This window comes from Sus scrofa, chromosome 2 (genome assembly GCF_054392235.1).
Source record: "Sus scrofa isolate SSC_HxYL_T2T_F1_AM1 chromosome 2, Sscrofa_HxYL_maternal_Yorkshire_Landrace_v2.0, whole genome shotgun sequence".
NCBI classification, from domain to species: domain Eukaryota; kingdom Metazoa; phylum Chordata; class Mammalia; order Artiodactyla; family Suidae; genus Sus; species Sus scrofa.
The window spans coordinates 44,170,322-44,197,734 of record NC_139384.1 but is presented as its reverse complement, the minus strand read 5'-3'; the positions used below and the strand labels follow the sequence as shown (position 1 = coordinate 44,197,734).

At 40.1% G+C, this 27,413-nt stretch overlaps 1 protein-coding gene across 11 annotated transcripts; it reads right to left on the bottom strand.

Annotated features, from left to right (window-relative positions):
- SAAL1 (serum amyloid A like 1) lies at nucleotides 1–25,953 on the bottom strand. Of its 11 annotated transcripts, none has more exons than XR_014837213.1 (13): nucleotides 25,787–25,953; nucleotides 24,090–24,203; nucleotides 18,610–18,693; nucleotides 14,462–14,541; nucleotides 12,736–12,795; nucleotides 12,488–12,603; nucleotides 11,653–11,833; nucleotides 9,380–9,462; nucleotides 9,103–9,291; nucleotides 5,689–5,885; nucleotides 3,739–3,831; nucleotides 1,344–2,987; nucleotides 1–1,091 (listed from the first exon to the last, which is right to left on the bottom strand). XR_014837213.1 is itself a non-coding variant. In XM_003122940.5 (12 exons), the coding sequence occupies exons 1-12, from the start codon at nucleotides 25,916–25,918 to the stop codon at nucleotides 2,895–2,897; spliced, it is 1,422 nt and encodes a 473-aa protein (XP_003122988.2). In that variant the 5' UTR covers nucleotides 25,919–25,953; the 3' UTR covers nucleotides 1–2,894. The 11 variants fall into 11 exon arrangements, 4 of the variants coding, with proteins under 4 accessions (XP_003122988.2, XP_005661153.2, XP_013849962.2 ...); XR_014837214.1 differs by having other exon boundaries at nucleotides 5,689–5,882; XR_014837217.1 differs by having other exon boundaries at nucleotides 1–2,987; nucleotides 9,103–9,286.
- Between the last annotated feature and the right edge of the window lie 1,460 nt (nucleotides 25,954–27,413).

Genomic DNA, 27,413 nt, shown 5'->3' with positions numbered 1-27,413 from the left:
TTCATTATAAATACATAACTTTTAATAAGTGTTCTTAGATTAAATCTCTTGCCAATAATAAAAAGAAAAATGTTGATATGGACTGAGTCAAGAGGGCTGTTTACCTTATTTTCTCCTTCTTCAAACTTCTCCCAGGAGCAAAGGGGAAACTAGAGTCACCAAGTGGTAAAACGAGAACATGTGTTCAAGGAGAATACAAAGCTCAGTTCTAAATTAAAATGGATCTTTTTTTTTTTTTTAAGGCTATTGATGAGTTTTTTAAAAATACCAGTTAAAACAGGCAAGATAATCTATAATCCCAATATTCCTTTTCTTCCATTTACTCAAATTCACAGTTAACATTCAGATCAGCATCACTATAGCCCAGTCCAGCAGAATATAAAACGTTGTTAAAAAGTTCAGGCACTAATGATTCTCTGAACCCTAAACAGAGGTTGCTTCTTAATATCTATGTTTGATTTCTACATATGCTTCATCCAAAAAAAGTATATAGAGAGGTGGCTTTCAAACTTTTTTCCACTTAAATGCCAAAGTCATTCAGGGTAACTAATTACAAGCCAAGGCAGGAAAACAGAATGTGAATTTATGCACCAAGGTAAAGACGACAATAACTTGGGAGTATTACTCTTAAGGGCTTTACCTGCATTTTAACCTTAAACATCAAAAGATAACAAAAGTGGAATTTGAGTACTGGCTGCAGGTAGGAGTGATTTCATTGATGCCTTTAAAAGCTCATGTTAAAGTCATGTTCAACCTGTGGATAAGGTCGTCATTAAAGACACATACATAAAGTAACCTACCAATTAAGAGTTTAATCAGTATGATTTTACTTTCATAGTTCAATTTTTTTCAGCAGGGACACTTTCAACATTAAAACGACTTCCAGGAGTTCCCGTCATGGCTCAGCAGAAACGAATATGACTAGCATCCATGAGGACGAAGGTTCGATCCCTGGCCCCACTCAGTGGATTAAGGATCTGGCATTGCCATGAGCTGTGGCGTAGGTTGCAGACATGGCTCAGATTCCACATGGTTGCGGCTGTGGTGTAGGCCAGCAGCTACAGCTCCAACTTGACTCCTAGCCTGGGAACCTCCATATGCCATGGGTGAGGTCCTAAAAAGACAAAAAACAAAAAAAATAAAAAACTACTTCCAGACTAGAAATTATGCATCTCTTATAAAAAACACAGGGTACCCCTATGTTCTATCACTAAGAGTCATTCAATGAAAGAATGCAAGGAATGAGGCCAGACCAATGCTTTAAAGCCCAAAAGATTCTGCAATAAACTGGGAAGAGGATGTACCAGAAAAGAGGTTTAAAAAGCTGGCTTTTTGCTGGGAACTATGTCTATTCACTTATGATGGAGCATGACAACTCAAGAAAAAAGAATGTATACATGTATGTGTAACTGGGTCACTATGCTGTACAGTAGGAAAAAAAATGTATTAGGAAAATAACAATTGAATACAATTAAAAAAATAAAATAAAAAGATGGCTTTTTAATTCATAACTAATATTTTCTTAAAATCCATTAAAAGCCCACTTTCAGTAACTGAAATAATGCAAACTGGGTGCTTCCTATACATATACCTGGTTGATTCTCTGAATATGTTTCATTAGGAAGCACTATAAAGAATGATAAAGTATGAGAGAGAAATCATACCTAGCACAGTTTGTATATAATCAGAAGTTATGAAACTCCCTCAATCTTAATTTTAAAAATCTAAAGTCACTCAAGCAAATCATCTTCTGACATTAAACCACTGGAATTCTATCTTCTCTGAAGAGAGAGAATTTTGCTAATGTGCTTTCATCACCATGTTAGCATTTCTCTATTCATATATAAAACACTAAAAAATACACTGAACTGTAACAAAGCTAAACTAGTAACTGCTTTTGACTGTTACTATAAATCTAGCACAGACTCAATACAATTAAAATGGACAGATGTGTCTACATATTGCAGCAAACACCACGGGCTGGTTACTCAAAAGCCATTCACATCTCCCTCCTCTCTTGCCTTTCTCTCCTGTAGAGGCTAGAAAGAAAAAAAGTACTTGTTTTCAAATACTTGCAGTTAGGGATGGCCATGCCACATGGTTCTGGCCAGGGAAGGCTGTCCTTTCCAAATAAAAAGGTAAAGACTTGCTAAGAGAAGCCCCCTTTGCCTCTCTCTCCTTTTTCTTTCCTGAACGTAGACGAAAGGACCAGAGATATTATAGTTCCCTTAACCACGAGACAATAAAAATGAACACAAAGGTCTGCCTGGCAGACCACATGGAGGTGAAAGGAGTCAGGGTCCCTGAGCCACCTTATCAGGGCTGGACTGCCCATCTCTGGACTTCTTATTGCATGAGATACATAAAAGTTAGCAGATTAAGCTATTATAGTAGGGTCTTCTATTAGTGCAGTTGAATACTTACAGTGGATACAAATACAAAACTCTTGTGTAAAAATCAAATTAAGAATTATTGTAGTTCCTGCTGTGACACAGTGGGTTAATGATCCGGTGTTGTCTCTGTGGTGGCATGGGTGTGATCCCCGGCCTGGCGCAGTGGATTAAGGATCTGGCATTGCCGAAGCTGAGGCATGAAGATAATCCTCGCCGACCCTACGGATGTTCTAAAAAGAACCTCAATGATAAGCTTATATTTTGCTTTCTTTACCTCAAGAAGACAAATATTGCATAACCAACACAAAAAGGGGGAGATGGGGAGGACAGTTTCTAGAAGTGAGACTAGATTCCAATGCCAAACAAAATGAGCTAAGGGTAGAGGAGAAGCGTATGCCTATAATACCAGACAATTATGGTCTAATATTTCCCACTTGTCAAATTCAACTGTCACCAAGGAAAATAAAGTTTATTTCTTGGGTAGAAGGATTCCAAGAGTTTTTAAGTCTGAACCTTCAAACTTGGAAAGCTTTCCTCCAGATTACCAGCAAGGGTCTTATCAACTTCATGTAGGATTTTGAGAAAGTCTTCCACCTGTGAGGTGAACAAAAGAACCAAATAAACATAAGTAGAGTAAAAAGTGTTTTAAGATACTGACTGTTACTATAAAAATGCTTTAACCTATGTTTTCTAAACAGTCCAATGGAAAAGAAATGTTGACAGATCCTCAGATCAAAGTATTGGTACTTTCTGGAGAGTCCTTTGAAACATCAAGAAGTGATGTGGTTTTTTTTTTTGGCTGTGTCCACAGTATGCAGAAGTTCCTAGGCCAGGGATCGAACCCAAGCCACAGCTGTGACAATCCGCTGAATCCCTAACAGGCCACCAGGGAACTCCATTTCATTTACTTTTAAACTGGTATTTACCAGAGTTTTATTATCATCTTCCTTGCTGACACATTCTCATACTCCCACATTCCATACTTCATTTTCCTAAAAAATGTTATTTTGAAATTGCCTCTAATAATAGCAAATGTGAAATGCAATTTGAAAAACCATAAAAACCTACTGACTGTACCTAAGAATCCTACTTTTTATTAATATATATGCTATACCAGAAAGGGGTACTATAAATTCAGTGTTGATTTCTTTCTCTTAAAATTTGAATGGTCCTATTCAGGTTAGTTCCGCAAACTATCCAGCAGTCATTTATCTGACAAAGCCATTAAACTATATGCATTATAGGTACTCTCTTGACAACAGCCTCAAACATCAAGTGCTTACTTAAAACCTTTCATTTATTAATCCTCTGAAACTCAGCCACCTACACACTTACTCCTACTCACCACAGGGCTATAGAAAGGAAGAAGGTTTTCAAAGGCACAGGAACACTTCTGTTTGCTTAACTGACCCTCCTTCAGTCCCTGAGCTACAGTCTCCTAAAACAAAAACAAAACAAAAAAAGATCTGACGTCAAAAAAGGAAAATTTCTAAAGCTACATCTGGTGAATGAATACAAATCAATAGATCTGATTCCCTACTGATCCTACAGGCATTTCAAATGTCCCAAACTGAACCCACCATCATTCCTGCTTGTGTAATCCAAACGTGTGCTCCAGTTCAGTCCTTATTTTAGTGAAGGCACCACCACCCACCCAGCCTCCTGCACAAACCAAAAATGTGGGGTAGAGCCAATACTTCTTCCTCCTCTGCTGCTAGCCATTCCCCCTAAGTGTTTAATTCTACTCTACTGAATCTCCTTCCACCCACACTTCCACTATTTAAGCTCTCATTATTTTTCAGATGATATTTATTTATGTATTTATTTTGGTCTTTTGTCTATTTAGGGGGGCATATGCAGGAGGGCATATGCAGGTTCCCAGCCTAGGGGCTGAACTGGAGCTGTAGCTGCTGGCCTATACCACAGCCACAGCAACACCGGATCCTTAACCCATTGAGCGAGGCCAGGGATTGAACCCGAGTCATCATGGATACCAGTCGGGTTCGTTGAGCCATGACAAGAACTCCTTTCAGATTATTCTTGAAAATTACTGGCCACAAAAGCCTGCTGGGTAGTCGCCTGGTCTCCAGCCTCAGCTCTCTCTAATCCTCTCTATTACTTTTGGAATAATCTTTCTAAACAGACTACATCATTTTGATGCTTAAAATAAAAAATCTATAGTAGCCCCTCAATTTCCTCAAGATTAAGTCCAAATTCCATTAAGTACGGCATATCCGAACTGTCATATCATGGTTTATTCTCAGTCCACTTTTCTCCTATACTCACATGAAAATTAAGAAACATCTATGTCCCTCCCTCTAAAAAAACAATGGCAACAACAAAAAATGGGGAAAATACTTGCAATGAATATGCAAAAGATATAGAATTACCCATAAGTTTATATAAGTAATCAAAATAGATAAATTTATAAAGCGGGTAACACAAATAATATACAAATATATGGAAAGATATCTGACATAATAACAAAAATGCAAATCAAAATAAGGCACAATTTATCTACCATTGAACTTTACATGATATAAAAATTATAACACACATTAATAAGGACCAAGTAAAACCAACATTTACACATATCAAAAACATTTTGGAATATGTAGTCGCCATTTATGTCTCAGTCATCTTCACATTATCATGCTAAATCCAGCGACCTAGCTTCTTAAAAACTAGGCTAAGGTAATAATCCTAAATCTGGAAAAGGAAAGCAGGATAATATAACCAGGGAAAAAAAAAATCACCAGAATAACTGACACGTTTTAAGGAATATTCTTTAAAAAGCTCATGAATACAAATATATTCTTCATAGTTATATTTATAAACATATTTTTTCTAAAACATATGCATAGAAAGAATATGCTCAAAGAAAGGACATGCTAATAATCCTGAACATATTCAGGAAGAATATACCTTACAAGATTACAATAAATTTTGAAAATTAATTTTTTGGCAAATTGGGTATTAAACTGGCTCTCAGAGAAAAGTCTTTCAAAGTGAATTGATCTAGAGTCAGGAAAAGTGCTTACAGTATGTTAAGTGAAAAGAGGAACATCTAAAAATTGTATAAACTGGTGATAAGTACATGGAAAACACAAATAAATATACCAAACTACATGAGCTGCTGAGTTTAAGAGAATAAACTCATGGTGATAAGTTTTTTCTTTCTCTATTTTTCCAAATTTATATAAAATAAAAAATAATAACACTAATAATAAAATTTGGAGCAGTAAACAACTCAAACTTTCTTTTGCTGAAGAAAGTATTAACACATCTTTCCTACCTTTGTTAATACTTGGAAAATATTAGAGAGAAATTCACATGAAATATCCTTCAAGATTTTCAAGTGGAAATCATCTTGGGTTAAATCAGACTTTTTCGTTTCTTCTGTGTTAGATTCTGCTGAGTTCTCTGGTTTCTTCTGACAATGTTCCATATTTTGCAAGACACGAATCAGGCTGTCAATGAGAGGAAGATCTACTGTACAAACAAATCAAGAGACACGGAATCACCCAGTTAAATTTGGTTACCGCTCAATCATTCATTCCTGCACATGTACTGAGGACCTGCTATTGCTAGACACTGTCTTTGAGGTACTGGAGATATTAGTGGCAAACCAGAGCATTAGGCCTCAGCCTTCAAGAGGCTTACATTTTTATCCTCTCTAATAAGTAAATGAATACAACAGGTAAAAGAAGAAACCCAAAAAGATGAAAAAGGATATCTGAAAATATAATTCAGGAAAACCCTCCACCCCCAAGACTAAAATTTGTAGTTTGAAAGTACCAGGAAAAATTGACAATGAATGGTCAACACTGAGAGATACCTTTTAAGTTATTAGATTTTAAGGATTAAAAGAAATGGGGGACAGATATAAGTATATTTTGAAACAGTTTATAACCACTAGGACAAAAATACAAACTTTCCTAAATGTCAGAAATACACACAAAAACAAAGCAAATAAATCATATACTGAGGTATTTTGATATAAATGTACAATGGAAAAATATGACCGCATTCAGATCAAATATACCTATCAATACATTTAAACAAGTTTAACTCATTTATGAAAAAGAAATCAGGAGTTCCCATCATGGCACAGCGGAAACAAATCCGACTAGGAAACATGAGGTTGTGGGTTTGATCCCTCACCTCGCTGAGGTTAAGGATCCGGCGTTGCCATGAGCTGTGGTGTAGGTCGCAGATGTGGCTCGGATCTGGCGTGGCTGTGGCAGTGGCGTAGGCCAGCAGCTGTAGCTCCTAGCCTGGGAACCTCCATGTGCCGCGGGTGTGGCCCTAACGAGACAAAAAAAAAGAAAGAAATCAACACACATAAAGTATTTAGAAAAGCTGAAAGAATAAGACAGACAAAGGTACTGGGGCAAATGTAAACAAAAGGAAAACAGAGGATGTGATCTTTCTATCTGATATAAAAGGACTTAAGCAAAAAAAACCCAAAAAAAACAAAAAAACAGTATTATGAGGGACAAAGACAGGCAATTTATAATGAACGTCTATGTACCAAATAATATGCACTGACATTCATTAAGCAAACTACAAATGGTAAAAAGAAAAGAACATTTTGGTAGTAAAAGATCTTAACTTTCCTCTCATTCCACATTGAATCAAGCTGAAAGAAGTAACTACGGTTCTAGAAGATCTATTCTAGCTCAAGCCTCTCCCCTCAGGTCCAGACTCAGACTGTCAGCTCAACAGCTCCACTTGGACACTTGAGTAGTCATCTCAAACTTAACATGTGTTAGACCAGTCTTTCCTATCTCAGTAAATAGCAACTCTTTTGAACAAAAATGCCAGACAGAGCTTGACTTTTCTCCTTACCCTCCTCATCCTACAGTCAGCAAATCCCATTGGCATTACCAAAAAATGGTCAGAATCTGACTATTTCTTTTTTTTTTTTTGTCTTTTTGCCATTTCTTGGGCTGCTCCCGCGGCATATGGAGGTTCCCAGGCTAGGGGTTGAATCAGAGCTGTAGCTGCCAGCCTACGCCAGAGCCACAGCAAATCAGGATCTGAGCCTTGTCTGCAACCTACACCACAGCTCATGGCAATGCCGGATCGTTAACCCACTGAGCAAGGGCAGGGATTGAACCCGCAACCTCATGGTTCCTAGTCGGATTCGTTAACCACTGCACCACGATGGGAACTCCAGAATCTGACTATTTCTGCACCCCCCACCCGTCACCACCTTCATCCAAGTTATTCCATCTCTTGCCTCAAGTTCAGAGCAGCCTTCTAACTAGTCCCACTTTGGTACCCTTGCCCCTCTACATTTCTTAACAGCATACCTGCCAGAAAGACTCTATTAAAGTCAGCTCATGACTATCCATTCTCTGCTTAAAACCCTTTACAGCTCCTTAATTCATTCAGAATAAAAGGCAAAATCAGGCCCTCTGCACTCTGGCCACTGTTACTTCTCTGGCCCCAGGTGCTATTAAAAACATTAAGAGAATTCAATAAAGTTACTAGACACAAAATATACAGAAGTCAATAGACTTCATATATTCCAACAACAATAATCAACAGAAGACATCACAGACAATAGTATCTTAAGAGTAAAATAGCTAGGAACAAACGTAATAAGAAATATTCAAGATCTGCATGAAGAAATCACAAAACATTACTGAGGAGTTCCTGTCGTGGCGCAGTGGTTAACGAATCCGACTAGGAACCATGAGGTTGCGGGTTCGGTCCCTGCCCTTGCTCAGTTGTTGACGATCCGGCGTTGCCATGAGCTGTGGTGTAGGTTGCAGACGCGGCTCGGATCCTGCGTTGCTGTGGCTCTGGCATAGGCCGGTGGCTACAGCTCCGATTGGACCCCTAGCCTGGGAACCTCCATATGCCGCGGGAGCGGCCCAAGAAATAGCAAAAAGACAAAAAAAAAAAAAAAAAAAAAAAACATTACTGAGAGACACAAATAAGACTTGAACAGAATTCCTGTTGTGGCTCAGCAGGTTACGAACCCGAATAGTGTCCATGAGGACGTAGGGTCAATCCCTGGCCTTACTGAATTAAGAATCCAGTGTTGCCATGAGCTGTGATAAGGGTCACAGATGCACCTCGGATCTGGCATTGCTGTGGCTGTGGCGTAGGTTAGCAGCTGCAGCTCTAATTCAACCCCTAGCCTGGGAACATCTACATGCCATGAGTTTGACCCTAAAAAGACTTAAAAAAAAAAAAAAAAAAAAAAAAACAGGCAAAAAAATATGTGGATGTGGAGTTCCCATCATGGCACAGTGGTTAACAAATTCGACTAGGAACCATGAGGTTGCAGCGTCAATCCCTGGCCTTGCTCAGTGGGTTGAGGATCCAGCATTGCCATGAGCTCGGCTCGGATCCCCGAGTTGCTGTGTCTCTGGCGGAGGCCAGTGGCTACAGCTTCGAATAGACCCCTAGCCTGGGAACCTCCATGTGCTGCAGGAGCAGCTCAAGAAAAGGCAAAAAGACCAAAAAAAAAAAAAAAAAATGTGGATGTGAGTGTATAGTAGTTACTTCTGAATGGTCGGATTACAAGCACTAGGTTCTCCTTCACAAATTTTATAAATTTTTTTTATTGAGCTTGTAGTATGATTATATTCAAGGGCATAAAAGCACTAAAAAATGGGAGAAAGAAATAAAATGAACAATAAACGCATCTGATAGACTAGGATTTAATTTAGTGAACTAAAGTTATACTTGCCTTTTTCTATTTTTAGATACTCCTGTTCAGCCTGTGAAGCATAGATGGCAGACAACACTGAAAAAACAGAGGCTAGCACTGTTTTCTGTTCTTGAAGTATGATGGGTGGGTCGTCAGACTGGCAAAATTCATGGCAGACCAGGTCAAAAAGTAAATTCCAAGTGTCCTTCCCAGTATCAGGACTCTGTACTTAATAAAGATGACCAAAGAAAACGGTAATTTAAAACAGAAAACAATTGTATGAGTAACTACTGTGATTCCCCATATGACATCTTACCAATTGCTTGAATTCCATCATCCACTGTGGTAAGCAGTTGTAAGATATGCATGTAAACATCGAGCCCTTCTGGGTTTTCAGAACTAGATACAAAAAGCAAAAGCACTGAATCAACTTTACTGTCTATGGGATTGCAATCATTCATTTATTCAATAAATATTCAATACATATCAGTGACTGCCATAAGGGCTAAGGACAAAACAGGGGACAGGACAAAGTCTCTGTGTTCACCAGAGCTTGCATTCTAATGGGGGAATCAGTCAAAAAACAAACAAATATTACACAATACAATCAACAGACACGGGACAAGAAGGACCTGCCCCACGAAAGCAACAATATAGAAACCTACTAGGTGATACTTCATCATTCTGGTTTACTTGAATAATCAGGACAAAAAATGACTGAGACTTTTACAGAATGAATATAAGGCCCAGGGCACCAAACACTGACAATAATGATGTTCTTAAAACTTCACAGTATCATCTTAGCTCTCTAGCTGAGAATACTAAAACCACTTAGCTAACATTTTTATGATCAATTTTGGATTCCTAGAAACTCACAATCCTAGTTCTTCAACCACACAATTACATGAAAAGACAGTGAACAATTATAAGATGGTTCAGGAAACAGTCATGTGCCTACTGTTTTCAGGCACTATGTCAGAGGCTGGGAAAACAGATGTAGAAGATGTTGTCCCTACCTTCATGAAATTTATAGTCTAAAAGAAAAGACGATAATTAAAGGGGTAATAACAACAAAGTACTATGAACTTAACACTACAGGAAGTCCAAAGTGCTAGAGGACCACATAGCAAGTAGACTTAATATAGTCTGGAGAGTCAGGGAAGGTATCTTAAGAGAAATGGTTACGCAGAAACCCGAAGGAGCAAAGAAATGTTGGAGGCAGAGAGAAAGTGGTGTGCAATGGCTTGGAGTCAAAAGAGTTGGGTTCAGTTGAAGAAATGAAGGAAATTTCATATCGTTGAAACAGAGGATAAGGAATAAGGATGGAGAAGTACTATATAGGGCCTGATAGGTCATATTTTTCAAAAATCTGGACTTCATCCTAAGGAAGGCAACTGAAGAGTTTGAGGCATGAAAGTGAGATGATCAGTGTATGTTTTGGAAAGATGGTTCTACAGCCTAGATTTAAAATGCCCTAGCCTCAAGGCTGGGAACTCAGGTAAGAAAATGTTGCAGCTCTCCAGGGAAGAGAGAGTTGCCTGATGGTGGCACAGATGGGCTTCAGAAAAAGTCAGGAACGAGATTTGGAGGTTAACTGGCCATGGGAAAAGAGTGGGCTGAGGAAAAGTGTGTCAGTAACAGCTTCCATGTTATCCAAATGGAATAACGATTACACCATTTACTGAGACAGAATACTGAAGAAGCAAGTTTGGGGGGAAAATGGACAAAGGATATAAAATTAAAAAGCATTAACGGAGTTCCCGTCGTGGCGCAGTGGTTAACAAATCCGACTAGGAACCATGAGGTTGCAGGTTCGGTCCCTGCCCTTGCTCAGTGGGTTAACGATCCGGTGTGGCCGTGAGCTGTGGTGTAGGTCACAGACGGGGCTCGGAGGCTCGGACCCCGCGTTGCTGTGGCTCTGGCGTAGGCCAGAGACTACAGCTCCGATTGGACCCCTAGCCTGGGAACCTCCATATGCCGCGGGAGCAGCCCAAGAAATAGCAAAAAGACAAAATAAATAAATAAATATTTTTTTAAAAAAACTCTCATAAAAAAAAAAAAAAAGCATTAACATGGGCTATAAAGTACCAAGAATGTGCAGCTGACCAATAAGCAGATCAATTCATAAATTAATTTTCTAGTGACTAGCAATAAACAGGTTCAATAACCTACAAGACTGTAACTACTCTTGGGAAGACACCAGAGCCCCAGAGCTGGTCACCTAAGACTAGTTCATACACACAAGGAGAAAGAAAACAAGTAATGTCTGACTAACTGAAGAAGCTGTCAAATGTCCGATGGAAATTAAAGCACAAAGAAAACCTTTTTGATATAAATTACATAAACTGCAGAAGATTTTGAGATAATAATCATAATTACTGCTGAACAAGCCAAGTAATATGAGAACAGGTACTTTGCAACCATTATGATTCTTGCAAAAAGCAAATATATTGTCACCACAAATACTAGTAGTGAATCAAACCTGACAAAGATTAGCTATGTGCTGTAAGGAAACTAAGAAGATGTATCTAAGGATACTTCTAGCAACTGGATTTTCCCAGAATATTTTGCACAAAAGAGCTCACCTACCGTACTTGTTTGGCAGCTTCAAGTACACAGGGCACAATTCTGAACACGGGTTGCTCTTCAGAATCTTCCTGGGGTTGGTCCAGAGGCTGAAGAGCCCCATTGCGAATCCATTCCAACATTAGCTTCTCATCCAAATCAAAGAGCTTGTCCACAACCTCCCCCACCTTCACCAGCAAGTCAACTGCAGAGAATAAAACAGACACTGAAATTAGAAATAAAATTTTTTAAGCAGCAAGTCTAATCAAAACTCCTACAGCTAGTCCAAGGAAGTCAAATCTTGCCAAAGCATCACTGATTCCAAAAGCAATTTCTTTTTGTTTTTTTTTTTTGTCTTTTTTTTTTTTGCCTTTTTGTCATTTTTGTTGTTGCTATTTCTTGGGCCGCTTCCGAGGCATATGGAGGTTCCCAGGCTAGGGGTTGAATCGGAGCTGTAGCCACCAGCCTACGCCAGAGCCACAGCAACGCGGGATCCGAGCCGCGTCTGCAACCTACACCACAGCTCACGGCAACGCCGGATCGTTAACCCACTGAGCAAGGGCAGGGACCAAACCAGCAACCTCATGGTTCCTAGTCGGATTCCTTAACCACTGCGCCACGACGGGAACTCCAATTTCTTTACCACCTTTATTTAAATTTGCTTGTCTTCCTTTATTTTCAGGTGGGGGATCTGATAAATCTGTATCCTGGGAGTTTAAGGAGAAACTTTACATCTTGAACTGAAATACTTTCTCATCTTACACTTAGTTGCTAAGTGACCTTCAGAAACAGTTACCTGGTTTCCTAACAACTAAACATAATTTTCAAATTTGTTTTCTAGTTTACACAGTAGACTTACCGTTTGTTGAACTTGACATGATGAAGCACATGCTATCATAAATAGCTGGATGTTCCCGGATTCTTTCAACCCAGATACTGGCCACTTCTGACTGGGAAAGGCAAGTAAGCAACAACCTACGTGATAAATGTGAGCTTAATATGTATCTTTCAAAAACAGTAAAGGAAATTCAAGAGTGAAAGAGCAACTCTATTTTCCTTGATTCCCTTATGGATAAGTAGGTAGAAGCCATAAAAAACAAAGCATACCTGCTTGTTTCCAGCAGAGTAGGAGGGTCTGAATCATACAAACAGTGCAATAGTACCTGGCTACAAAAACAACAACGTTAATAACCCAATACACCTCACTTTTCTCATTTCAAATACCAAAGCATTGTTTCCATTTAACTTTTTAAACATTTTAACTGTGAAATAGAGCATATATACATAGAAACCTGTGAGATGCAAATCCATACTGAGTGAATAATTATAAAGCAAGAGACAGAACAGAGCTGCATCATCACAGCCTTTGTGTGTCCCTTAGAAATCACAATTCCCTTTCCTAACTAGAGATCCGACTACCCTCCTGACTTATCCAGCCATTATTTCTGAGCTCTACTCTACAGTTTAATTATTTTATATATTTTGGGTTATGGTTGTGAACTTTGTATGAAAGAAACTGTACTGCCTATATTCTTTTGAGTGTGAGTTCTTTTGCCCAACATCATGTCTTTAAGATCTACTCATCTTGCCCCTGTAGCTGCAGATTCATTGCTGCAGTACATTTCATTGTATGACTACAACACAATTTTTCCAGCCCACTACTGATGAACATTTGAGTTGATTCCACTGTGGGGCTATTTCAAGCAATGGTTCTATAATACTTTCTGTATGAGTATCGCAATGTACGTGTGCACCGTTCTCTTACCATATACCTGCAAGTAGCATCAATGGGTCATAGCATATGTGTATCTTCTAATTTGACTAGATGATGCCCAACTGTTCCAAAGTCATCAAACGAATTTATACCTCATCAGAAATGTAAAGTGTTCCACATAATTTTAAGATCAGCACTTAATTGTTATTTATGAAACTTGTCAATATTACTCATTTTCAGATTTTTAACAGGGATCACCAAAGATCAAAACATAATCCTGAGTCATTTACTCCATGAGTGACTGTAAATTACTGAGGGAATAAATACCTTAAACTAAGATCTTAAAGTCTTTCCACACTTAGAAGAGGTAACTACCTCTATTTAGAGCTCCCAGATACCTGAATCCTGTGATTAAATCCTACAGCCCTAGCTGAAAATAACTGCTTAGACCAGTTTTCTTAACCTATCATGGCACAAATTTCTTTGAGATTCTGATTAACAGCCTACAGCATCTGCCTAGAAAATGAATATACTCATAAAATGTCGCACACAATTTGAGGGTGTTCTCAGACCTCTTAAAATAACCACCAGGGTTCCCACAATTAGAAACCCTCGGCCCAAAACTTTCCTGCATGTGGAAGAGAACTAGCCTCCAAGCAGCAACATGAGCCTTTGAATCACGGGGCAACCCTGCATCCTCTAGTCTGTTGGCAAGTCCCACACCCTGAGCTAAATCAGAATTCTCAGGGTGACACTGGTCAGCAAGTCTAGTTTTTCTGGTTTCTAGCTCTGGGTCCTTGGATTCCCTGAGCCTAAACTGTTTTGAACTCTGGTCAGGTGCCTCTATCTTCAAGCTTTGCCCCACTGGTTCTTATCCTAAGTGGCTTACCACTTGCTGACAATTTTCCTTCTAATACATACAAAAGGACTAAACCCTGAATCATGTGGAAGCCCTCAGCTACCATCAACACACAGTCAAGTTCCTGGTGAATGCTTACTGGGAGAGAGGAAGCACAACACTTCATATTTTCCTGCCTCTCCTATGTGTGGGATTTCCTTGGGGATATGAAGTATGAATCTATTTTTTTAAAAAATATGTATCATATAATAAAAACTTACCCAAGATTTTTATCACTGCTGATGGACAGACATATCTCCTGGAAACAGGCCATATTACCTAAAATTCCCACACAGATTTCCTGCCAAATCAAATTTCAGAGGTCACAATGGCTCTGAGGTGAAAGACACATATATAAAAATAATAACTTGGGAAAAAACCCTTTCACTGAGCCAAGTTTGAGGGAAGAAAAAGAGGGGGCAGTGGTAGACAGAAGTAGACTGCCTGCATCCTAACCGGACAAGTTTCCAGGAGTACTTGAGAGGAGAAGAAAGATATAAGATCAAGAAAGATTAAAGGCAGGCAGGAGTTATGGAAGAAGAAATCTTATGGATGAACTGAGTCATAAATGACTGGCAGGACTCAAATATGTAAACAAGAAGGCAAACAAGGGGAAAAGTATCAGCAAAGGCAGGAAGGGAATAATGTAATAGAGTGGACATGACTAATATGGTGGGAACCGGCCACTACAGAAAGCTGCCTGGCTGTAGCATTATAGTGGGAAAGGAGTGTGATACCAATACGGCAGGGAAAACGGATCAAAATTAAGAGCCCTAAATGCCATGTTGAAGGGTTTAGACTTAATCTAGGCGGTTATTTGGAGTCATGAAGGTCCTTGAGGAAGGGATCAACATGCTGCAATATTTTAGCATGATTATTTATGGCAACAAAATGCATAATGCATGATAGTGAGAAAACCAGAAAAGAAGTTAATAATCTCAGTACTAACAGCTAATATTTACTTAGCACTTACTACACCCAGGCACTACTCTAAGTACTTTACATGTATCACTTCATATAATAATTTATGAGATACATACTATTATTGTCCCCATTTTTCAGAGGAGGAAAACAAACCACAGAGAAGTTAAACAACTTGCCCAAGATCACCAACTAGGAAACAGCAGAGTCCCAAAGCCTGAGCATTTAACCACTACACCTTACTGCATCTCTGAAATCAAGGTGCAAGAGGATGAGGGTGGTGATGACAGGTGTGGGAAGGGATGAAGGTGAGAAAGACTCAAGGTGAGAGGGGAATAATTTAATGGGAGGAAAGGGAGAAAGCAGTTGAAAATAACTCTGAGGTTTTAAGTTGTTTCATTTCTCCAGTAAGATTGATCCCCTTGACCAAAAAAAATATATATATATAAATATTGGAAAAGAAAGCAGAGGTGGAGTTCCTGTCGTGACGCAGCAGAAACGAAATCTGATTAGTATCCATGAGGACACAGGTTCGATCCCTGGCCTCAATCAGTGGGTTAAGGATCCGGTGTTGCCATGGGCTGTGGTGTAGGTCGCAGATGTGGCTCAGATCCCACATTGCTGTGGCTGTGGTGTAGGCTGGCAGCTGTAGCTCCAACTGGACCAGTAGCCTGGAAGCCTCCATATGCCGTGGATGTGGCCCTAAAAAGACAAAAAAAAAAAAAAAAAAGAAAGAAAGAAAGAGAAAGAAAGCAGAAGCAGGACACAATGAGTTCAATTTAAGAGAGTGCTTCCAAACTTGCTAGAACATAAAACGGACTCAGGGAGCATGTTAAAAATACCAATTTCCCAGTCCTATCTCAGAGCTACTGAATCGAAATCTCTAGGTTAGAGTCTAGGAAGCTATTGTTTACCGAGCCTATCATGTGATTTTTCAGACTAAGTGTACAATCACTGAGTTAGGGCATACGGAATTTTGGATTGGAAAATGCAGCATGCACATAGAAAACGCTTGAAGAAAGATGGAGATAGAGCACCAGAAATTAGAAGGGAGGTCACCACTTTGATTCCATAGGCATAGATTTGCAACTTCATGGTGTAAACAGTGGATGACCTCACTAAGGAAGCGCCTACAGAGAGAATAAGGAATCTGAGTCTACACCTTAAAAGGAATCCACACTCAGCGTGTAGGAAGAAAGTAAAAATCCAAAAAAAAAAAAACTAACAAAGAAGTGACTAAAGAGGTCAGAGATCAGGAAAGTGAGGTGAGTTTCAATAAAATGTAGGCGGCCAAATGTTGGGAAAAGATTGCAGTTCTCATTTGGCTCAGTGGGTTAAGAATCCGACCAGTATTCATGAGGATGCGGGTTCAATCCCTGGCCTCGCTCAGGGGGTTAAAGGATCCGGCATTGCTGCAAGCTGTGATGAAGGTCACAGATGTGGCTTGGATCTTGCATCCCTGTGCCTGTGGTGTACATAGGCTGGCAGCTGAAGCTCCAATTCGACCCCTCGCCTAGGAATTTCCATATGCTGCAGATTCAGTCCTAAAAAGACAAAAAAAAAAAAAAAAATGTTGGGGAAAGATTAAAATAGAGTAGAGGCAGAAAAGAAATTAACACATTTCCCTTAAAAAGTAAAGAGGGACTAACTGAACTTCAAAGTCTTGAAATCACCTGGGGGACTTTAAAGGCTGGAGCCTCACACTTGGAGAGACAATTTTAACTGATCTGGGAACGGCCTAACTTGGGATTTTTTTAAAAGCTCCCTAGGGCCAAGCTTCCCAAAATTCGGGCCAATGTGACTAGCATCCCCTGGAAACTTGTTAGAACTCCTCGATCCTACCCCAAAACTACTGGATCAGAAACCCTGGGGGCAGACCCAGTAATCAGTGATTCTGGAACACACTTAAGTTTGAAAGCCCGTGTCCTAGGTGGTTCCAACGTGTGGCCAAGGCTGAGAACTGCTGCCACAAATAGGCTACGAACTGCAGACAAATATAATAATATGACTAACTCCTGAAAGGGGCCATTCTTAACATAAGCTTATTTTCTTTAAGTACTAATTGTGAGTTAATGTACTTAAGTAAGAAATATCCAGGAGAAAATCGCATAACTATCAAACCTTTATATTAATATAACAACACAAGGAAAAAGAAGTTCATTAGTTCATCAGACCCCAACTCAGGTGGAGCACTGTAGTAAATAAAATTTAGATTCAACATTCAATGTGTAAAAATATCCTACAGAATTCATAATTCTGTAATTCATAATTTCAAAGAAAGAGAGATAATATAGTACAGTGGTTACAGTGAAGTCAAGCAGGCTAGGCCCCAATCCCAGCTCCATTCTTTCCTAGTTGTAGGACCCTGGACAAGTTTCTTAACCTGAAACTTAGTTCTTTTATTTACAAAGTGGAGACAAATGCCTACCTCACAGAGTTGTAAAATGAAATACTCAGGAAAGAGCAGTTCGTAATTATAATTACTTAATCATCCATGATATACAATGCACACGGCAACCTAAATGGCGCTAAAGAAAAGTAAGAGAACTGTTTTGGTGCATTTACTATCATCACTGGCCACTGAGAGCTTACTTATTTGAGAAGGCTTGGAAGAAAAGTACCACCCTGGATAATAGATGTGAATATTGAGATGGGATGGAGGGTATACAAAGGGAGACAAGGAGATGGTGATGATCAGAGGAAGCTCCTGAGATGAGCAGACAGGCTGTGATAAATTAGAAGGACTATCTAGAGTGTAGATTTTTTGCCAGAAAAATGATTTCAATTCAGATTGTGGAAAGGTGTGAGCAACAGGCTGAGGTCAGAATGGAGGTTTTGGTTTTTGGGTTTTTTTTACAGCCACACCCGTGGCACATGGAAGTTCCCAGGCTAGGGGTGGAATTGTAGCTGAAGCTGCTGGCCTATGCCACAGCTACAGCAATGCCAGATCCCAGTCACGTCTGTGACCTACACCACAGCTCACGGTAATGCTGGATCCTTAACCCACTGAGTAAGGCCAGGGATCAGACCTGAGTCCTCATGGATACTAGTCAGACACATGACACTGAGCCATGACAGGAACTCCAGAGTGAAGGGGTTTAAGCAGTGGAGGACTTTATGAATAAAAATGAGCAATAAACTGACAAATGGGCAGTCTGGGCACTGTTCCCTGTTCTGCCACATATTAGTAGCATAATTACGGTCATGCCCATCTGGTGTCCAGAGCTGTTAAATGAAAGTATTGATCTCCCTGGTCCGGCCTAAATCTAAAATTGTATGACCAATAATTTTACATAGCACATTACTTAGTACCTGGTAATCATCAATAAACATCTGCAGACTGATCTGTAGCCAGTAAGAACATTAAGTGAGAAAAAAGAAAGAGACTACCCAGCACTACCCACTGTTATTGCTCCAAAGAGGCAGCGTTAGAAACGCACATACTTACTCTTAATCGAGGACATCTGGATTTGGCCAATACGCCCATAAATATGTCAGGAGCATTAAATTCTTGGAGAAACAAAGCCACATCCTGAAAATAAAGATGAGTGTTAACACAGATCCTAAATATTCCTCCTTAAACCCCATAGCTTAGTCAACCAGAAAGAAATTTAATTCCATATATACCTCCTTTCAGGCACAAGGGCAAAAAAACCTAAGGTCAGGAATCGTTTCAACAGACAAAAGTAATGTTTGAGCGACTCTGGGGTATGTGGTTCCCTGGCACTGGAACAATTCCATAAACAAATCTAAGCTAAATGTGATATTCCAGAGAACTGTTCTCCTCCTTCTGTGTTGTATGTCTTTACCTTAATGATCTTTCTACCCACCAGGAACTCTCATTAACTCATTCAAGCACATCTGCTGATTGGCAGGTATTAACGCTAGAAAAGGGAGTAAGGAAAATAAGTAGGAGTTTCTGTCATGGCTCAGAAGAAACTAATCTGACTAGGATCCATGAGGACGCAGGGTCAATCCCTGGCCTCACGCATTGGGTTAAGGACCCGGCATTGCTGTGAGCTGTGGTGTAGGCTGCAGACACGGCTTGGATCTGGCATTGCTGTGGCTGTGGTGTAGACCAGCGGCAACAGCTCCAATTCAACCCCTAGCCTGGGAACTTCCATATGCCTATGCCGAGGGTACGGCCCTAAAAAGAAAAAAAAAAAAAAAAAAAAGAAGTAAAAGTCATAATTCCTGTCTCCTAAGAGCTTAAAACTCGAAAGAGAAAACATAAAAACTCCGACTGGGTCATGCCCAAAATCAGAACTTTTGCTTTCAAAATCCTCAGCAGAATAAAATGCTGATCACAATGTAACAGCTTCACATCTCCTTCGGAGAGTTTGCCCAGTCCCCAGTGCCTCTGAAGAGACACCACACAGGGCAATGAACCTGGAGAGGGCATGTGGCCTAATCTCACAAGGAATGTGGGTCCCCAAACCTAATCAATTAGCTGTGGAAATCTGCATTGTAAAATCTTCAAATAAAATTAAGTTTCTGGCTGTCTATTGCCTCAGATTTTCACCAAACTTGAGACATGTATTTGCGATAGCTTTAGAACACATGCTATGTAGCTTATGTGAAATGCACTTCAAAGGGCCCTGGTAGAACAGCTAAGAGAGAGGCAATATTCCTTCAAAGCAGCTGAAACTGGGGTAACCTGCATGGTTGTTGACTAGGAGAGACATACTGTACTTATTAAGAGATCATGGCCAGAGAGAACAATATTTTCAAAGACATACTCCAAAATGAAAGCAGCAGATGCTCTCCACCCTAAGTGATCAAGCTGTCTGTCATGAGGATAACTCTCTGCAGCATGCAGGGATTTATTTATTTAATGACAATTAATAATTCCTGGAGTTGGAGTTCCTATCGTGTCTCAGCAGCTAACGAAATCAACTAGGATCCATGAGGACGTGGGTTCAATCCCTGGCCTCGCTCAGTGGGTTAAGGATCCAGCATTGCTGTAAGCTGTGGCGTAGGTCGCAGACACGTCTCGGATCCCTAGTTGCTGTTGCTGTGGCTGTGGCGTAGGTTGGTGGCTACAGCTCCAATTCGACCCCTTGCCTGGGAACCTCCATATGCCCCAGGTGTGGCCCTAAAAAGCAAAGAAAAAAAAATAAAAATAAAAATAAAAAACTGATAAAATATGTGAAAGCCTTAAACACTGAAAACTACAAAACTGTGCTAAAAGAAATTAGAGAAGACCTAACAAATGGAAAGCTATCTCTTGTTCATAGATCAAAAGACTCATTGTTAATCTATAAAGTTCTTCTCCTAAATGATCAATCACTTCAACTCAATCCCAAAATCCTAGAAGGTTTTTTGTAGAAAGTGACAGGTTGATTCTAAAATTAATTTGGAATTTGCAGATGACATGATACTATACCTTGAAAATCCTAAAGACACTATCAAAAAACTGTTAGAGCTCATCAAAGAATTTGGCAAAGTCGCAGGACACAAAATTAATACACAGAAGTCGACTGCATTTCTATATACTAACAACAAAAGATCAAAAAGAGAAATTAGGGAAACAATCCCATTTACCATCACATCAAAAAGAATAAAATACTTAGGAATAAACCTACCTAAAGAGACAAAAGACCTGTACTCTGAAAACTATAAGATGCTGATGAAAGAAATCAAAGAGGACACAAACAGATGGAAAAGCATACCATGCTCTTGGATTGGAAGAATCAATATTACCAAAATGCCTATACTACCCAAGGCAATCTACAGATTCAGTGCAATCCCCATCAAATTACCAAGAACTAGAACAAAATATTTTAAAGTTTGTTTAGAAGCACAAAAGACCCAGAATAGCCAACGCCATCCTAAGAAAGAAAAATGGAGTTGGAGGAATCAAGTTCCCTGACTTTCGACCATACTACAAAGCTACAGTCATCAAGAGTATGGTACTGGCACAAAGATGGAAATGTAGACCAGTGGAATAGGATAGAAAGCCCAGAATTTTTTTTTTTTTTTGCTTTTTAGGGCTGCACACGCAGCATATGGAGGTTCCCAGGATAGGGGTCCAATCGGAACTATAGCTGCTGGCCACAGCGACAGCAACACCAGTTCCAAGCCACATCTATGACTTATACCACAGCTCATGGCAACAATAGATCCTTAACCCACTGAGCAAGGCCAGGGATTAAACCCGAAACCTCATGGTTCCTAGTTGGATTCATTGCTGCTGCGCCATGATGGGAATTCTGAAAGCCTAGAATTAAACCCATGCACCTACAGTCAACTAATCTGTGACAAGGGAGGCAAGAATATACAATGGAGAAAAGACAGCCCCTTCAATAAGTGGTGCTGGGAAAACTGGACAGCTACAAGCAAAAGAATGAAATTAGAACACTTCCTAACACCATACACAAAAATAAACTCAAAATGGATTAAAGACCTAGATATAAGACCAGACACTATAAAACTCTTAGAGGAAAACATAGGCCAAACACTCTCTGACATAAACCACAGCAATATCTTCTCAGATCCACCTCCTAGAGTAATGACAACAAAAACAAAAATAAACAAATGGGACTTCATTAAACTTCAAAGTTTCTGCACAGCAAAGGAAACCCTAAACAAAACAAAAAGACAACCCACAGAATGGGAGAAAATATTTGCAAATGAAGACACTGACAAGGGATTAATCTCCAAAATTTATAAACATCTTCTGCAGCTCAATACCGGGAAAAAAAAAAAAAAAAAACCTGTCAAAAAATGGGCAGAAGATCTAAATAGACAATTCTCTAAAAAAGACATAAAGAAGACATACAGATGGCCAAAAAACACATGAAAAGATGTTCAACATCACTAATTATTAGAGAAATGCAAATCAAAACCACTACCACGTACCACCTTACACCAGCCAGAATGGCCATCATCAAAAAGTCTACAAACAAAAAGGCTGGTAGAGGCCAGCAGCTGCAGCTCCAATTCGACCCCTAGCCCAGGAACCTCCACATGTTGCAGATGTGGTCCTAAAAAGAAAAAAAACAAAAACGCTTTGAAAACAATTTGATCTTTTCTTTAAAAATCAAACAACGTAATGTCCATACATACTTATACAAAGTTCACAGCAGCTTTATCTTGTGACAAACTCAAACATCCATCAACAGGTGAACAGATGAATCAATATGATATAAACATATAATGGACTACCACTCAGCAATACAAAGTATTGTTTTTATTTATTTATTTATTTATTTATTTGTCTTTTTTTGCTATTTCTTTGGGCCGCTCCCACGGCATATGGAATTTCCTGGGCTAGGGGTCGAATCGGAGCTGTAGCCACCGGCCTATGCCAGAGCCACAGCAACGCGGGATCCGAGCCGCATCTGCAATCTACACCACAGCTCACTGGCAACGCTGGATCGTTAACCCACTGAGCAAGGGCAGGGACCGAACCCACAACCTCATGTTCCTAGTCGGATTCGTTAACCACTGTGCCACGACGGGAACTCCACAAAGTATTGTTTTTTATAGATAAACTATAGGTAAACAAGAACTTGGATGATACTGATGTTGAGTGAAAGAGCCAGACACCTACAAAAAATTCTTCTTGGAGTTCCCTGGTGGCCTAGTGGGATAAGGATCCAGCATTGTCACTGCTGTAATGCAGGTTTGGTCCCTGGCCCAGGAACTTCCACATGCTGCAGGTGTGGCCAAAAAAAAATTTTTTTTTCCCTAATCATATACTTTAAATACAGAGTTTAATACTTCAATTATACTTCAAAATATATGCAGTTTTTTGTGTGTCAATTATATCTCAATAAAGTTGCTCTTAAAAATGACCTCACTCAGTGGGTTAAGGATCCAGTGCTGCCACAAGCTGCAGTATAACTCACAGATGCTGGTCAGATCAAGTGTTGCCAGGGCTGTAGTGTAGGCCCCAGCTACAGCTCCAACTCAAACCCTAGCCCAGAGAACTTCCATATGTCACAGATGCGGCTATAAAAAGAAAAAAAAAGTTGAAGACAATAAGTAGCCACTGACGAATTTTAAGACAGAAGAATACAATTAAATCTGTGTTTTAGGAAAAAGAAAACTTGAGTGGCAATGTGGACAGAAGGGAGATGAAAGAGACACAGGATTTTAATTGGGAACCTACAGCAAAAGCCCAGGTTATAAAAATGAGAGAGTATATCAATTAATTTCTTTGTCTCTCTTTTTTCCCCTTCTTTATAGGGCTGCACCTGTGGTACATGGACGTTCCCAGGCTAGAGGCTGAATCAGAGATGTAGCTGCCAGCCTACGCCACAGCCACGCCAGATCTAAGTCACAGCGGCAACCGGCACAGCAGCTTGCAGCAATGTAGGATCCTTAACCCACTGAGCAAGGGCAGGGATGAACCTTCATCTCACAGACACTGTCAGGTTCTTAACCAGCTGAGTCACAAGGGGAACACCCCTTTTCTTATCTGTAAATTAAGGTTACTACCAATATTACAGGCTTACTGTGAAGAGCAAATGGAATATACATGAAAATGCCTTCAAGCTATAGAATACGATACAAACATTAAAATATAACTGCAATTATATACATGTAATTCTTTCTTGTCTCTTTCTTCTAATTTAATTGTGGTGCATCAGTGGTCTCCTAACTCTGAACCTGCTCTCAAATATAAGTGCAGTGTTCTTTTTAGGCAAGTAAGTATGAGACCTTCCCTGGGCTACAAGTATTGCAGCATTCATGAGAACTATCTAAGCGGCCCAAATGTAAGGTCACTCAGATTCTCTACCTTCAAAGACAAAGGTTTAGCATTTATAGCTCCTGGGACCTCATTTCCTGTACCATATATAGGAATAACTACAGGTATTAAAGTTTTTTTCCCAGAGACTTTGGGACTGAACCTTTGAAAAAAAAAATCCATTCACTACCTCTTTACCCAACAGTCTTTTCAGTTTCATTTCCAAACCGTACCTCATCCATTGACATATCCCATACTCTGCAAATTTCATTCTCCATTTCTTCATCAAGCTCCATCTGCTGCTCCTCATCATCTGAGCTGGATTTGGTGTTTTCAGGGCTAACAATCTTCAGAAACACAAATGGAGATGAATAAAGGCTGTCCACAGTACTTTTCAAGTAATGATATCCTCAAATCATTTAGAAGTCACAAAGACAGCATCTTCAAAATATCTTCTCTTGTAAAAAGCTTATTTAAAAAAAAATTAGGGAGTTCCCATCATGGCGAGGTGGTTAACGAATTTGACTAGCATCCACGAGGACACAGGTTCAATCCCTGGCCTCGCTCAGTGGTTAAGGATCTGACGTTGCAGTGAGCTGTGGTGTAGGTCACAGACACAGCTCGGATCCTGCATTGCTGTGGCTGTGGTGTAGGCCAGCAGCTACAGCTCCGATTTGCCCCCTAGCCTGAGAACATCCATATGCCGCAGGTGTGGCCCTAAAAAGCAAAAATAATAATAATAATACCCTGGGTACCTTGGGTAAATACTGTTGTTAGGCACTGGGGTAGAAATGCAAAGATGAATAAGATTTAATCCCCTGCTTTCAAATAGTTTAGGATCTAGTGGGGAAAAGACACACAAACTGATACAACAGAAAAGGCAAAGTGATTCAAATGAATTATGGACAAAGAACTGTAAGAATAAAAATGATGGACCAATGACCTAAGTCTGGAAGAAGTCTTCCCAGCTTCTCTTAGGAGGTGATAATGAAGCTAAATCTCTGAGGAGGAAGTGGAGTTTTCATGTGAAGAAGAGAGAAGAGCGTAAGAAGAAAATACAAGAGTTCAGAATCAAGAAAGGGCCTAGCATGTGTGGGGAATGTTGAACAGTTTAGTGTGTCATGGGCAGGTGAATCTGAAAATGTTGCAAAGAGCCCAAGCAAAGAAATCTGCATTTTTCTCCTGAAGGCAAAGGAAAGTATGATGAGTTCCCAAGGACAACTTTTTTTTTTTTTTTTTTTAATTCTGGCAGCTGTGTAGAAGATGCGCTAGAGAGGACAGTGATTGGAAGTAGGGGAAAAAGTAAGGGAAACATAAGAACGTTCACATTTACTGAGAGGCTCCTGTAAGGCAAACACTATGGTAAGCACTCTATGACCACTATAATATTAGTTCATCTACACATTAACCCTATATAAAATAACATATATGTTATCATCCCACTTTATAGAAACCGAGAAAGAAATCGGCTAGGCGACTTGCTCAAAGTCACACAGGGCAAGCCTCGCTTTTGGTATCTGGGTTGTACGACTTCAAAATCGGCATTTATTCTACAACTTTAAGTCCAAGAGATTTCTCAGTTAGGACCTGGGATTCCAGAATTACAGTGGAATGGCGAGCAAAAACCTAGCAATGTGTTTACATGGTCATGTTTTTTGGAAAATTTGCAAAAGTAAAATATTTTAACTGCAAGCATTCAGCATCCCTGCAATTACAATTCCTTTTGTGTTGGGCGTAACAGGGAGTGGATCCCGGCAGCTTTGGGGTCCGCGGAGACCGCCAGGACGCAAGGGGTGAGACCCAGCCTCTGGGGCCTGGGAAGGGGTCGCCGTGGGGACCGCGGCTCCCAAGGCTGGAGGGGGCCGCCAGAGGCGGGGCGAGAGTCTAGGGGAACGTACGATGAGCCCATGAGAGGCGCGAGTTTCCGCACCTGGATGAGCCTGCTGAGGACGCCGAAGAGCCAGTGCTTACTGTACACGGTGCTGCCAATGCAGTCACCCCCGGCCGCCTCCTCTTTGTCCTCGTCCCCACTGAGCGGCGGCGGCGAAGGGTTTCTGTCCATGACGCCTCTGGCGCGCGGGAGCCGCTCCGGAAGCCGCGGGAGGAGGCGAGAGGCCTCGACGTGCCAGAGGGCCCGGCGCGGCTCCTGTCACAGCGCCCCCTGTTGCCCGGCACCCTAAGTGCGGCCCAGTACGCCCATCAGGCTAAGGGTCTGCCCAATATGCCCATCAGGCTGGGAAAGACTTGATGGTCCTCAACGCTCTATCCAGGACCTCAGTGCAGTTATTTTCATAATTGTTGTTTGTCACCCTAACTGAACCAGCTACTCCATGTCTCCAGGAGCTCTTAGCTTGATTGGAAGGGACGAGAGTGGAAGGCAGGAAACAGGACAATGACCGGTACAGATGCGAAGCTATCCGCCCTCTGATCTCTGGGCAATATTACCATTCTCATCGGTTTCATTCTTCCCCCAGGTGTGATCGGAACCCTGGGAAAGACGAAAGTCAGCAGTAAGAACGTCAGTATGACAATTCCCTGTACATTCAGTTCCTGCTTCTATTTCGTCGGATGGTACTCAACCTCAAACCCAGTGCTCCCCTGCACCCCACAGCAAATATTTAACGATACCACTTAACTTTAACGAAATGAAGTTTACAGATCATTAACCTACCTCAACACGTAATTTCAATAATTTCAATACGGTTTCCTTACAAAAACCAAAAATAAAATTAATTTAAATAATATGTATGTTAATGTTTTAAATGTTCAGGCACAACTGTGCTAGAAGGCACAATAAAAATCTCCAATTTTGTTCCATATACATTAAAGCACTGTGAGCCCAACATTTGTAAATGCCGAATGACAGAGTTGTGGTTCCATCAGGACCCTGCTTCTCAAAATCATGAACAGATGATGGTAAAATTTCTACTGAATTTAAGTTCCAGTTTACACAGCAATAGCACTTGTAGAAGTTCTAAAGTATATTAAAACTGGACAAAAAACACTCTGTTAGTACATAAAATACAATTGGATCCTTGGCTCAAATAATTATAAACGTTTTTTCATCTTATGTGCAGGGGCAGACCCGAGTTTTGTGGGGCCTGAATTATGCAATTTCACAAGCCCCTTTTAGGGAGAACAGTACAAACGTACAAATATTAAATTAGTTACAATAGGAAATATTTATTTAGAATGAGAAAAAAGAGGCATCCATATAGGAAGAGAAGAGATCAAACTGTCACTGTATGCAGATGACATGATTCTATACCTAGAAAACCCTAAGGACTCAACCCCAAAACTCCTTGAACTGATTAATAAATTCAGCAAAGTGGCAGGATATAAGATTAACATTCAGAAGTCAGTTGCATTTCTGTATACCAGCAATGAAGCATTAGAAAAGGAATACAAAAATACGATACCTTTTAAAATTGTACCTCACAAAATCAAATACCTCGGAATACACCTAACCAAAGAGGTAAAGGACCTATATGCCGAGAACTATAAAACCTTAATCAAAGAAATCAAAGAAGATGTAAAAAAATGGAAAGATATTCCAT

Coding starts and splice junctions, on each gene's coding strand:
- SAAL1 (XM_003122940.5), bottom strand. CDS start 25,918: ATGGACAGAAACCCTTCGCCGCCGCCGCTCAGTGGGGACGAGGACAAA. Junction 18,694..24,089: donor GGGATATGTCAATGGATGAG/GTACGGTTTGGA, acceptor CTTTATTTTCAG/GATGTGGCTTTGTTTCTCCA. Junction 11,834..12,487: donor CATGTCAAGTTCAACAAACG/GTAAGTCTACTG, acceptor TATTCTCTGCAG/TTGACTTGCTGGTGAAGGTG.